The 14567-nt window shown below is 42.6% G+C and overlaps 1 protein-coding gene across 1 annotated transcript in view; it reads left to right on the forward strand.

Moving 5' to 3' along the window:
- Positions 1-905: 905 nt before the first annotated feature.
- The window catches only part of ANXA5 (annexin A5), a 29543-nt gene continuing 15881 nt past the window's right edge, over positions 906-14567 (forward strand). Inside the window, exons 1-4 of the mRNA XM_087437676.1 lie at positions 906-1061; positions 1229-1272; positions 12415-12499; positions 13791-13885. Coding sequence (XP_087293802.1) covers positions 1264-1272; positions 12415-12499; positions 13791-13885 — 189 coding nt within the window. The 5' untranslated portion in view covers positions 906-1061; positions 1229-1263. The remainder of the gene's footprint in view (positions 1062-1228; positions 1273-12414; positions 12500-13790; positions 13886-14567) is intronic.

Genomic DNA, 14567 nt, shown 5'->3' on the forward strand with positions numbered 1-14567 from the left:
TGTGGCTCACATATGAAAACAAATAAGTTCTATACAAAGAGTCACATTACTTCTCCATTTAATTTATGACAAAACCTCTTCTTTATTTCCCAAAGCAAACTAGATTCTTCTCTCTTATCCTGAATCTCCACAGCACTCTGCTCTTCTCATCCTAGAATATCTTACTGTGTCTGGTGTTGCAAGCTTCTGTCCTCTCGCCTGGTCGCCCCGCCCTGGTGCCTCCCCTCCCCCACACCAGTAAGTCTCAGACGGCCACAGTCTATCTTGGATTTTTCTGCCCCAGCCTAGTACAATACTCTGCAGCCTCTCTCTCTCCCTCTCCTGTGCTCATATATTTTATGTCGAACTAATATATAGGACAGAGCTCAAATTTAAGCTATATTAAAGTTCTAGGCTAGTTTCCAAAATAGACATTGATCCCAGGCAGAGGGTTCGAAATATCCCACATAAGCTACCGAAGGGCTATGCCATCTAGAGGGCCCTAGAGGGCCATCTAGGAAGCAACCATTGACACTTAAAACACACACACACATAAAGACAAACAAACTTGGGAAATGGCCCTCAACGCCTCATGCTTGTTCTAGACCACGGCCAAAGACGCGCTGTCCTTGGCCGCAGCGACTTCGTCTGGCCTTCCAGAAAGACGCCCATGCACCGCTACGTCCCAGCACCCGGGTGAGGCCACCGGTCCTGTGGCCACAGAGGGACGGGAGGCCCCTGCTACCCAAAACCCGGACTCCCGGACAGCTCCCCACGCCCCTCCCGCCGCGCGAGGACCGGGCGGTCCCCGGGGCGCTGGGGCTGTGGCGCCCCCTCCCGGTCCCGACGCAGCAGCGGCAGCCCGGCCCCGCCCAGGCTGCGAGGTGGCCTCCGACGAGCCGCGCCCCACGCAGGCGCGCTGAGGCCGGGGCGGAGAGCCGGGGGCGGGCCGGGCCGGTGGTGTTTCCGTTGCCTGGAGCGTGCCGAGAGCAGCCGCCTGGAGCCGCCTCCGCCCGCATCCCTGCCTGCCCAGCGCGCCGCCGCTCTCCGGGAGTTTCGGGGCACTAGGGTCCCCCTGTCTGGTGAGTGCCCTGCTAGCCTGGGGAGGGGCTCCCTCCGGAGAGGGGCGCGGGGGCGCGGGGCTCGCGGGCGCTCGGCGGGGAGCTGTCCCGGGAGCTGCGGGAGGGCGGGGCTGCGCGGCGGCGGGCGGGTCTGGCTCGCTGACCCCGCGGTGTCTGTTCCCTTGCAGTCCTGCATCACCTTCTCCCGACCAGAGCACTCGCCATGACCCAGGTAAGGGCGGGCGTGCCCGCGCAGCGCTCGGGTTCCCCAGCTTCGTCTGCTGCACCCAAGCAGTTCTAGAATTTGTCTGCAAGCTAAAAAAGTTGAGGAGTGACCTGAATCTGGCTTCGGGAAATCTGACACTTTTCTTGCTTGCTCCTTGCTCCCCAACCCCTTTCCCGTGTCCCTGCTTCTTCCCGCGGAGCGTCCGGCGGAACCCGCGCGGTCCCGGGGAAGCCGCCCGGCGGCCGCAGAGCGGGTGACGTGGCCGGGCCTCTGCGCGCTCCCTTCTCCTGCGCGAGTGTGTAAGAGCCGCCCCCCCCCAAGCCGGCGGGTCGCTAAAATTAGAACCAGAGCAGCAACAGCTCATCCCGGTCATGTGAGCCGAACGCACATTTTTTTTTTTTCTTGGCTCCCTTTTTTCCCCAAGTTTCCTGTATTTTAATACAGTGAGTGGGCATTGGCTGTTTGCAGTAGAGCTCCAGTGGAAGTTTTTCCAGTTGCTCAGCCCGATTTTACTAAAAGCAACTCCCGTCGTCGGCACTCATTTTTTTTTTTTTTTTTCCTTTCATACAAAAGATTAAACAGAAGAGCTGCTTTTCAAGTCGTGAACTCGTGGAAGGAGTTCTGAATTGAGTTTGCGCTGGGATTGTTTCAGCAGTTGATTACCTCATATTGGCTTTCTTTGCTGTTCTTAACGTTTATCAAAAACATGGGAAAGAGAAAATCGTTTCATGTATATAGCGGGCTTTAAAAATTGACCGAGTTGTACATTCTTTTGTGAATAAAATATCAGCGCTTAACAACTCCACCCCAAAACTAATTTTCCAAATCTCGTCAATCTAACTCGCTTGTCAGTCCAGATAATTTTTTTTGAACAAGTGTTTTAACTGCTCAAACAATGCCCTGTCTCATTTATAGTTCACTTTTTTTTTTTATCAGATTGACTTATCAAAATTGAATAAGGTTTCATGGCCTTTTTCAAAAGAAAATGGGAAGGTTAAGATGAGTTGGTAACTTTATTAAATTTATACAATGTTTTCATTCTTATTTCCTCTTTTGCACTTAAGAAATACTACAATAAACCAATTCTCATATTACTTCAGTGGAAACTTTGGTTTAGGTTCAGGATACTTTTATGTGGAATTAACTTTCCTTCCCTGAGAATTATTTTTCTATCTTGATATGCTGGTGTGGTGATATAAATGATGATTTAGCAAGCATCAAAGAATAACTTCCTTTATCCTTGCTCGATCAGCTGTTTCTCAAATCTTTTTTTTTTGTTTACCCAGTGATGTTCGAAGTTTTTCAATCAATTCCTTTTAATTATGTAAACTCGTAATCCAAGGTAGCATAAATGAACACATTTTTTCAATTGTGACATTAATAATTTCAAAGAATGAAAATAGGTAGTGTAAACCTGGGAAAATGATGGCTTGCATTATAAAGTTATGTACATGATCTGTATTACAATATAACACGGGGACTGTTTTCTTTCAAAACCACAGTTTTTAATCATAAAAGTTACAAGTAATGTTAAGACAGGTACAGTGTTGAATTTTGTGCTAGGTTTGTTATCAGTTATCCTTGGAACCATGGCAGTAAAATATTTTGTTAAAGTATCTAATATTAAGATGGAGTTTTATTGTCTTTATACTTAAATTTGATGGTGCGCAGAATGCCCACGTTATGGAATTGCACTTTTGTTGTCTAAGATTACTGTACTCCTGTGCAGTTGTAGGAAATCTGAAGTAGCTGCAGTGTTTATTTTCACACGGCTTCTATGGTAGTAACTTTCGTTGACCTGTGGTATGGCAACCAGAGACCTCCACCCTGTGGCCATCTGTAGAGTAATGGAATCTGATGCCCCAGTCTTAGAGGGGCACATTTCATCAATTTAAAATGTACTGTGAAATGTTCATGTCTCTTATTTATTGAAAAATTATTATGTAGCCTCCCATAGCAGTAATTTTTCATGTTTATGAATTATGTCTTCCATACCAGTGTTTTTTCTTTTTACTTAACGTTGGGACCACCCTACCTATAACAGTCTGCAAAAGTCCAGGAATCAGTTATCCTGTAGGCAGATCATGGGCATGATAATGAGAGAGTGTTGATTGATTGATCTTTGTAGATACATTGGACTTTCCTTTTTTATATAGATAAGTATTATTAGATATTTTACACTCTTTTGCATATTTATATTAATATTTTGTTTATTATGTGAATTATTATAATTAATATAATTTATATCAATGCAATTTTTTTTTAGTTAAATTTTACCCTAATCGTGATAGTGTAGGGGGACAAAGCCATGGCAAATATTGGAAGTATGTAAAAAGTGACTTATATTATCGTGTTGGGAGAATACATTCAGAGCTGGAGGCGTTTGTGGGGTAACCACCACTTGAGCTCTGCCCTTCTCTTTCTGATCCTAATCCTCGTCCATTAGCATTGAAATATGTGGGATTCTACCAATTGACTGTTACGAAGGCAAGAAGTAGTCTAATGTGAGGCTTCCCGGTCTTTCTCAGAGAGAACACACTGGTTAACTGTGTCTTCTCCATGACATACAAGAAAAATATAAATTACACATGTACCTGCATGTAAACAATTCCTGGACAATATTTACTTTTTTATACGTTTGAAACAATTCATTTTAATGGTTTTACATTTATATGGTTTGAAACCACAGCATCTGTGTTATTTTAGCGTAAACTTTGCTAAATGGGTAATAAATAATTATGATTATTGGATCAGTAACGTTTTTTACTGTGGTAAATTTGGATACAGGCTGGTTCAAGCTATTTACTAAGAATGGCCACAGAGTTGTTAACAATTGCCTGAATTATCTATATATAATAAAATATTTTTGAATCCTTTCATCTTTTTCTTTTTATAGTCAACTTCTGATTGTATAAATGTGAAATTTTCATTAGGTTTTAGGGTTATTTCCTCAATCTGACTTAGCGTATTTTGGGTTGGATTTCTTAAATTGGGTTCTGACCTATTTCTCTCTTATTCTCTTTTTTATCTCACTGTTTAGTTAGAGCCAAATTATTTCATAGATATTTTGATTTATTTTATTTAATTACTTAAAAGTACATTCTGTACTTTTGTATTCTTTGTTTGGAAAAATCAAGAGTTGGCTCTGTTTCATGGATGAATGATCCATTTATTTTATTTCAATTTAAGGCTTTTATGTCTTTAATTTTCTTTAAGATAATGAAACTTTAAAAAATTAGATTTTCCTGGGGCTATCCCAGTGGCGTAGTATTTAAGTTCATGCACTCCGCTTCAGTGGCCTGGGGTTTGAGGGTTCAGATCCTCGGCACGGACCCGTGCACCGCTCATCAAGCCATGCTGTGGCGGCATCCCATATACAAAATAGAGGAGGATGGGCAAAGATGTTAGCTCAGGGCTAACCTTCCTCAGCAAAAAAAAAAAAAAAAGATTTTGGGCAGTCTGAACTTAGTTTTATTTATAATGTTGTTTATAAACAGTTAATATATTCAGGGCAGGAGGAATGTCATCAAGGCAAAATCAGGCTTCATAATTTTTCACTGGAAACTTCATAAACATTGGAGTTATCTCCCTGATATGTATTTAAAACTGTGCAAGGTTTGATTAGAAAGTTTTTTGTTTCGTTGGAAATCATTGTGCTTTGATAATTTACAAAGGCCCTGTGCAGAACAAGCAGGATCAGTGTCAGCGAGTAAATCTGAGATGAGATCCGTTGGAGAGAAGTTGACTGGGTATTGATTGTGTCTTCTCATGCCATTCAGTTTAAGGCCTGCTCTCTCTGTAGAGGTGATCCTCTCTTGGGATCTTAGATCAGGGTTACCTGTTACCCATGGCCTGTGCTGCTTCTGGTTAGTCTCTCTCAGTTTCTGATTCCTTTGACTCTTGTCTTCATTTTGGATGCAGAGCAAGAACGAGCTCCAAAACTGCTTGGCAACTTTGCAAGCCACTGAGCAGTTCATTGGCATTCAGCAACCTTTAATTCCCTTATCCAGCATCAGTGCCCCTTGGAAGACCTGCACAGGTGGCAAGCTAGTTAGAGGTGACAGTCTGTGGTTTTCTTGTTTTAGTGACTTCGAAGTGTAAAGTGGTAGAAATATAACAATATTTTTATATCATGGATCCATTTCTGAAATAAATTTTACTCATATAATCTGTATACTATTCTAAAACTTCACAAACATCAGCAGTTTTTTTTTTTTTTTAAATTAGTGCTCCTAAGACCTTTGCTTTAAGTGTTTCTTGGACTCAGCTTTTCAGTTTAGTAGTTTATATAATATGTAAACCTATAAGCAATTGATTAATTGGAAGGAATGCATATTCCAGTTGCTGTCACTTCTTTGGACACCAGTTCCTAACTGTTCTCTTCACTTTCCATTCATGCGTGCATTCATGAATGTCTGAAGCTTTTGAGTTGTGCCTAAGATTTATCGATATAACAGTATGCATTATTTAGTGCTCATAATATAGTTTTGGAAATAATTATTACTATTTATTTTTCACAGAAGAAGAAGTTGAGGTTACTAAACTGGCATTGGTCGTATGGGACAAAGGAGGGAGGGCATTCTGTGTAGAGGCAACAACAGCAGAAGTAAAGGCTCATGGCTGTAAGGGAGCCTGGCAGGACCAGGAGCTGCAGGCAGTATGATGTTGCTGGAGTGAAGCTGCAGTCAGGTGAGGAGATGGAGCCCTGTCTTGGAAAGCAATTCCAGAAAGGCAGACAGGAGCCGGAGCTAAAGAATATGAAGCATTTTGTAGGTAGTGGAGCGCTATTAAGAAGTTGTAAGTTGGGGTGTGCCGCGGTCATATTTGTATTTAACAGAGATCACCCTGGTGCCAATGTGATGTTTCATTTCTGGGGTCTTCAGAGGTGGGGCGGTGGTGCAGAGGTTGAGGGAGGGGAGGAGAGAAAAGCTGGATATTGAAAGACCATGTAGGAATCTGTTGCTATAATCCCAGTAAAATCTCAAGGTCTTAAACTAGGCAGTGGCTGGGAATTGAGATAGCAGGGTACTGTAGGAGAGAGTGGGCAAATTTGATTCATGAGTGCGTGGTAGTTGGAGGTGAAGGCTCAGGTCAGGGTCAAGATGACTGGCTTGCTTGACCTGGTAGTTGATGGTGTTTTTCTTTGAGAAAGAAATGCAGGTTTGAGGCAGGGGGAAAGACAGAGTTAGTGGTGGATTTGTTGAATTTGAGTTCCTTGTAAAACATTGAGGTGGTGCTACCTACTAAACAGCAGGGTATATATGATCTTTAAATCCCCTTTCATCTCTACAGGTCATCCATTTGTTTATGTATTATTCATCTCTTCCTACAACTAAGTAAGATTTGAAGTTAACTTATTTCTTACCTTTGTGTAGGACCAGCCATGTTCATCAGATTTCTGCCCCGTTTAGGTACAAAAGGAAATAAAGTTGTGAATTTGTGCACACACATCTCTAATATGGGAAATCTATAGACTTGATTGTTATTTGAAGCATTGATGTGCATGAATTGGTCAGTGATAAAGCTTTTCAAGTGTGATTCGCAGAATGCCCAGTTGAGCAATCAGGTAAAGTAGCTGCCCCCCTCGCCCCCCCCACCTGTGTGTACTCAGTGGAGGCCAGTGCATTTGACCACTTAGACTCAAGGCATTGCTGTTATTCATGGACAGTTTAACTTTCCATTTTATTGATATTTGCCGAGGGAAGACATTCTTATACTGGCGGGCAGGTTGCCATAGGAGAATTAAAGAAACACGACAAAAATCTAAATCATATTGACAAAATCTTTATTTTGTTAAGTTATCAAAAACTTCTTTTCTACCACTCTGCTTGTAAGTTAAGCTATTTTATAGTGATGCTTTTTTCCCCTTACACTTGATTTTAAGAAAGAGGTCAAAGGTAGTAGGATAATCAGACAGAATGGAAAGAAACAAGAATAAGAAGGAACATGAAAAGGAAGGAAGTTATGCAAAACTAAGCAATAGTTACAGCCGATTCAAATTTAAGGCTTTGAACTCTAACTTCCACCTTTTTTGATGGATTTGGAGCACGGGTGAGGATTAGGGCTTGAGATCTGATTGTATGTGTTTGTCAGTTGTCTTCGAGCTTCTAGTTTTTTTCTGATTTTTATTTTACTTTGCAGCTCAAATCATAATCGTGTCACGCTGGCTTTTCTCTCTTTTTTGGCTCATCTCATTTCTTTCTTAGTACAGTGATTTTCAGTTTTTTTTTCTTTGCTCATCAGTGGGGCCCATTATCAAAGGAAATGTTAATGGACCTGTACTGTGTCCATCAGCTAAGACCTGAACTGCTGTGACTGGAGAGGGAAGGGGGAACTCTGTCCATTTGGTCTCCCCACTCCCCATCTTTCCTGGTGGCCCCAGAGGGTGAACTTGAGCCTCAAAAAAACCATACTTAAAAATCACTGTACAGCTGCTTAGCAGTTGCTCAGCTATAGTAGTTTGCTGTATCATTTCTGGCTTCTGATTAGTATATGGGGGCCATTGGGTAGGTGTTTGATTATATTGGTTTCATTGAACTGGAAGACAAATTCAGAGAGGATTTAGTTCTCTGTGCCTTCAGGAAAGCTTCAGTTTAAAATGTTCCAGACAGGTGACTGCTTTCTCATCTTTAAGTTTGAAGTTGTTATTTCTGTATTATTTTCCTGTGTCTTTAATTCTGTGTCTAGAAAAGCAGCCTTCACTTGTTTTTGATTTCATTTTATTCATTTTATTTTGGCATACCCAGTCCTTGAAGGACAAGAACTCTTTCATTTAGGGCAAACAAACAAACAAAAAAAGCTGACAAAATTATAGAGCTAGAAGAATGGATAACTTGGAAGGTGAGAGTTAAAAGAGTGAATTATATGTTTTGGCCCCGTATTGTCTGAGAATAGGTAATAATTCCCTTGGTAAGGCAGGGGTGGCAGGGGATAAAGGGAACGAGGACAAGCTGAGGCTGGGTGAAGGGAACGGTACCTCCTTGTAGGTGGAGTTAACCTGGGTAAGGTGTGAGTGTTTAACTTGAGGCCAGAGGGGACTTCAGGAAGCAGGGAAGCCCTCCTGTGAGTCATGTCAAGTCACATTGGCCCAGAGCAGACCGTTTTGTGTGGGCAGGGATGTGGTTTGGACAGGATGTCCAAACAAGGGTTCTGCCCTTATGACTCACATCTGTGTCATGTCTGGTCCCTAATACCGCTGCGTGGCTTTCCTAGCTCTCACCATGACTGATCGAATGGAGTATAACAAAAGTATTTCCCAATTTCTGGAAAGCTCTCAAAAATACAACCAGCAGTTATTTCTTCTTCATAGTTAGTAGCTGAGATTCTGAGGATCCTTCTCTTCCTTCCATCTTTCCCATCATTTCTTTCAGTCTCAGAGTTCAGATGTCTCTTGAAGGCAAATCTCTCTCATCTTCTCTGTTCTTGACCTGTCCTTTGTTTTTAACTTCTCTGTCTACTAGCTGCGTCTTCACAGCCTACAAACTGGATAAAGTGTGTTTTTAAAAAACCATCATTAGTAAAATGGGAGCACATGCGATGCTCTCCATTCACCCTTCAGGGTCCTACAATCAGGACTTCTCTGCCACCGAAGACCTCCTAGGTGCCCAATCCAGGGGACCTTTCTCCGTCTTACCTCTTACTTGACTTCCCTGTGGTGCTGCACACTGCCTTTTCTCTCTTTCCTCTTGGAACATCTTTCTCCTTCGGTTTTGATGCCGTCACCCTCTTTGGATTTTCTCTTTGCTTTTGGGAGGCCGAGTAGCATTGTGGTTAAGAGCCCAAGTTCTCATGGCCTGTGTTCAAGGCCCAGCTCTGCTGCTTGCTGGTCACCTGGGAGCTTCGCCAGACCTCTCTAAGCCAGTGTGTTTCTTCATCTGTCAAATGAGGTTTCACTGGGATGATCCATATGAAGCTCCGAGCACAGTGCCTGGCTCACTGCCGCCCTCAGCAGATACTAGCTGCCATTCTGATTGTAGGTGACCTTCCCTTCTCCTTTGGCTTTTCTTTTCCCCCCATTAATATTGCCTTGCTTGATAGCCTCCTCGCACGGCTCCAGTGAGCACCTCTGTGTCCCCGTAACCAACAAGCCTGCTTCTCTTCCAAGACGCCTGCTGTGGAGAAATGCAAAACCAGCCATCCTGTTCCTCGTCCAAAAATGGAATCATCCTAAATGGTTCCCTTCTGCCCTGACCCCGTTCCTGTCTGTCTTCTTTTGTCCATTTCCACTGCTCCTGGCTTAGATCAGTTCTTCTTTATCTTCTTCTTAGTAGTTTTTAAACAGTCATCCTGTCTCCACTGGTTGCACGGTCCGTGCCATTGTCTCCACTGCTGCCCCAGTAATATCACTGTGCAGAGGTGACGTTCTTCCCTGCTTAAATGTCCTCTCAGGGCTTCCCTTGCCTCCAGCATGAAGTCTGCACTTCCTAGCCTGGCTTTCGAGCCCCGCCTTGCTCCCCTCTGAGACCTTCCCCTTGTTGTTTTTCTCTCCAACTTACGGCTTGTTCCAGTCTGTTGAAATACTTAACCCTTTGTCCATAGCGCCAGATTGTTTCATTCTTCCATGTTTCTGTGCACGCTGAAGTAACTTCCTGCTCTTCTTTACTTTCCTGAACCTGCCTGGGAAAGTCACAGGCAACGTTCAAGACATTTTTGGGAGGTTTTTCTGATTTCTTTTCTTTATACCCTTCCCAACCAAGTCCCTCCTGTGTGTGCTCATATCACCCTGATCAAACCTCTGTGTGTATATACTCTACTGTACTTGATTCTTTACGTGCCTGTCATTCTCTCTTGACTTTTCAGTCATGATGTTTTCCTAGTGATGAGTACAATACTTGGCACGTGGAAGGCATTAAAAAAATGGTTGTTGAGTGAATGAATAAACAGGCGAACTAAGTCATGTCAGTACTAAGTTCTCACATTGAGAGCACCTGGGGTATTTAGTCATTTTTACAGTAATATTGATGGTATCTTTATAATCCATTTGAAGTGGTCCCACTAAATAGAGAAACTACAGTTTGACTTGAGAGATATAACTTTCCCAACCCATGCTGATTTTGAAGGGTCGTCTTCTCAAATCTTAGTAATTTCTTTCCCGACCTATTCATCCTTTTAATTATGTTGAACCATATGAAATTGCCAGTATTCAACCATCAGTTTCATGTGGCTCAAGCTATAGGATTAGTGGAAGGGAATTTGTTGGTTTTTAAGCATCTGTGTTTTTTATAAATAGGGTGGAAATGAAGACTAGCCTGGCCGTGGGTGGATTTTCTACTTGGTAGAATGAAGAGCTCTGGCTTAGTTTCCTGACCTTTCCCATGAAATAAGTGGGAGCGAGACTTTATCCTCCCTCTCCTCTTCTGAGTTGGCTCCAGTCCTTTGTTTAGCTCAGGGAAGGAAGGAATGACAGCTGCTACAGACAGAGGGAAGTCAGCGCTCTAGGGCTGGGAGACCAAACTGAGAAACACCCCTCCTCTTGGATTGTGTTCTTTTGGCCTCATAATCACAGCGCTGAGGCTTTCTTGTAGGTTCTCTCATGGCTGACTCTTTGTTCAGAGGAAAGAACAACCTTCCTTCTTTCCTTGAACAAGAGGAAGGACCACTTTAAAGAAAAAGTTATTCTGACACTTGTTAAAACGGTAAGGAAGGTTTTGTTCAAGACTCTTGCAATAGAGTCATGACTATTGTAATAGGGAAGAGAGATTGGGTTCAGATATGAATATAGCAAATACAGCTGGGGATTTATAGCCAGCCAGCAGGGGGAGGAGGTCAGTGGATGGAAAGTTACTAAGAGGAGCCATCAAGTGTAGGGGGATTCCTGCTAAACTGGCCTAATAGGATTCTTGCTAAAGGCAGCCCACGGACTTATACATTAAAGATGGGGGATGCGGGACTCTACCAGTTATCAAGGGTTGGGGAATTCTCCCTAAACTGACTTAGTAGGATTCTTGCTACAACTGGGCTAGCAGGCAGGCTGAGGATGAGGCCTAGTCGAAAAGTGAGCTCAGAGGAGCCTGTCTGCAGTTTGGTCAAGGAGAGAATCTTTGTCACTGTCTCCTGCGTCCCTGAGTGCTCCCTTTTCAGGAGGCATAATTTAGTGCCAGTGAAGAGAGAAGGTCACTGAGCTGACCTTTGGCTCTGTGACCTGTAGAAGTTCTTCCCCATGGCTCTCTCTCTCTGTTGTCATCTCTTTTTATTTGGTTGGCATTATGATATTGTTGGCAAGTGCAGTGATTGGAGGCTGAGGGGGAAGAGAAATTTTTTTCTTTGTAGGTGATTGTGCTTCCAGGCATTCATAACAAAATACGTGATTGTAAACCAGACAGGTATTCTCAACCTCACCCCCTTAGAGCTCTTGTTCCTCAGTCTTAGGTGGAACCTTAACAGGAGTTTTGAGGGACTTCAAAAACATTTGTTGGTAAAAGTAAATGCTTGGGGCCTCCCTTTATCATAGATAAAAATTTATGACTCAGGATCAGTAAAGCCTTCTGATTCTAAAGATCTAATGATATTACAATTTTTTTTGAGAAACGGTACTATATTTTGATGATTAAGAGCACTTTATATGATAAAATAGTGTGTAACAGGAAACTTTATAAAAATATCTTCCAATATACCTTTATCAAGTTCTGAATGAAAAGATTTGTATTCTTCTGGCACATGAACTAGCAAATCTCTTTTCATGCTGTGCCAGGTTATCTTAAAATCCATAAGTAAATATAAAGAAACGGGACTAGAGGGAAGTCCTGTAAGAAGAGCACTGCTCAGAGTTCAGTGCGCAGGGTGGGCATCAAGTTTTAATGCAGGCTCAGCTGCTCCTAGATGAAAGTGGCGAGAGACTTAGTGGGAAAGAACCTGCAAGGAACGCCCTCCATGAACCGAGGGATGTTGCTGCGGCTTGGTCACTGGGGTGATGCCCAAGGGAAGGGGGCCTGGGGAGGCCCTCTGATGCTGCGGGTGGGCCCCAGTGGCTTGTGCACTGAATTGGTCCTGCTCATCCACACTTCCCACTTCAAATGGGGTTATAGATCTTATCAAATGGTAAATTTATTTAAAGACCGAACACGATACAGAGCAAGCAGCTTGCTGGCTATGTTATTTGCTTTGTCGTATTAGTCGTGCTGTGAATAATCTCACTGTTTCCTGTCTCAGGTTCTCAAAGGCACCGTGACTGACTTCCTGGGATTTGATGAGCGGGCTGATGCAGAAGCTCTGCGGAAGGCCATGAAAGGCCTGGGTAAATTCAGCCTCCTTTTGTTGTTCTAAAAAACTGTGACATTTGTTTTTCCAAACAAAAAATCGTTGGTTTACAGTAAGGTTTAATTTTAGAATATTTTGATCTGAAATGCATAGAAAGAGAATAGATACATCTTGATTAAGATAATAAAATAATATGACTGACCATCCCTAATGTTTAGTCTCTAGGACTGAAGAGAAAGTAAATTCAGCCTCTTTGCTTTTCAGTTTTTCCTGTATGGTAGCTGATTGAGTAGATACACAGACACCCCTGAGTGATCAGCTCTGTAGCTCTCTGTTCTCTGTGCCATCAGATGTTCAGTTCTGCAACTTATATTCAACTGTCTTCTCTTTCCCCAGTCTCCTTTCTAGCCATTTAAAAACGTCTCTTCTTGAGGATTTCCACAGATATCTGATCCCCTGTCCTGAGGCTCCTTTTGCACTCGTGTCTGTGGGGAGGGATCCACCTTCCTTAGCCTTGGCTCTGACGCCGTCCCTCTCCATTCTGAACGTCTTCTGAGATTTCCTCTTGGAGCAGGATTAGGTGCAGGCTTTCTGGCCTTGCAGGGCCTTCCATGGTATCCCTCCCCTCCTTGTGGGACTGGGCTCACACTACCGCCTATGTGTTCTCTGATCCAGCCGTGCTGGACGATCTGCTCTTCATGAAAGCCCTGTATTTTCCTACTGCTGGGCTTTTCCTGCATTCTAAACCTGTCCTTCTTCCTTGTGTCGCTGCCTATCAAAATCCTTCAAGACTGTTTTGGTGTCGCCTTCTCCATGGAGCTTTTCCCAAAACTCCTTTCTGCCTCCTATCATCTAAGAGAACCCCCTTTGAGCCCTGTTTAGCACTTAGACCTCTCCTGAGGTCACATTCTGCCTTTGTGTGTTTTTCTGTTTTTTATCCTAAATTGTCTGTAACCCTCAAGAAGGGTCTGTATCTTTCTCCTCTCTCAGTCCCCTGTAACACCCACACATTGTGCCTTGTGAATAGCCATCATTTGAGTAACTATTTGTTGCAAGAAAAGCGAGGTGCATTCAGTTTTTAAAAAGTCAGGAGTATTTTTTCACTGACTTCACAAGGTAGTATATGTTGGAATAGGGGGTAGTATATGTTGGAAATAATAACATTTTATATATTGTAAATTTTAGAGTTCAATAAATTATTTAATAAAATATATAAAAAATATTTTTATGAGGTAAGGAATTAAAGTGACTGGGGAGCTGGTTACAAAGGCTATTGGGAGGGTGGGCATGTGGGAGCCAAGGTGTAATTGTTGGAATGTAAATTGCAGGCACGGATGAGGAGAGCATCCTGACTCTGCTGACATCCCGAAGTAATGCTCAGCGCCAGGAAATTGCTGTGGCTTTTAAAACTCTGTTTGGCAGGGTAAGACCGCACTTCATCCCAAGGTGGATGTGAGAGCAGCTATATGCTTTAGACTAGTTGTGAAATCTACTAATATTCTTTTGTAAACATCATTTATTTTATGATTCTGACTTTCCTCCTCCTCCTCTTTTTTTTTTCCTTCCAGTTTTTTAATTATCAGCCGTTGATATATAATGCTCCCCCAGCTTATCCTCACGTAATTGGTTTTCCTTGCTTGTGGCTGTAGAGGTGCCAAAAGACCCCTTGGTGACAACCTGCCCCTCTTCTTTTCTTCTGTGCTTCCCACTCTGGATTGTTTTATTATCCATTTTCTAGGTGCAAACCTGTATTACAATATTTTTTGTTATGACACAGTTGGAGTCTTGGTTCCTTTGGGAATGGTATTTTAATCAATGAGTTTTTAATTGATTGATTTAAATGCTTTTATCTGATTAACAATTCAAAGTAAAAATTAAATTTGTTACTAAGTGAATTAGTGCATATCTGAAAAACTCAAATGTAATTTTGTTCTGAAAATTTGTGTTCCTCATTTTATTGAGAAAAAAATGCAAACCAAAAAAAAGAAAGTATTTTAAACATAATTTCTAGTTTCCCAGTGTGCTGAAATGGAGAGGAAATACTGCTTTTCTTTCCATAATTATATACACAATTTCCCCACAGTAGCAGCTGTCCCTCAGTAGTC

The sequence above is a fragment of the Ceratotherium simum genome, chromosome 12, assembly GCF_057802395.1.
Source record: "Ceratotherium simum simum isolate JZ-2026a chromosome 12, ASM5780239v1, whole genome shotgun sequence".
Taxonomy (NCBI): Eukaryota; Metazoa; Chordata; class Mammalia; order Perissodactyla; family Rhinocerotidae; genus Ceratotherium; species Ceratotherium simum.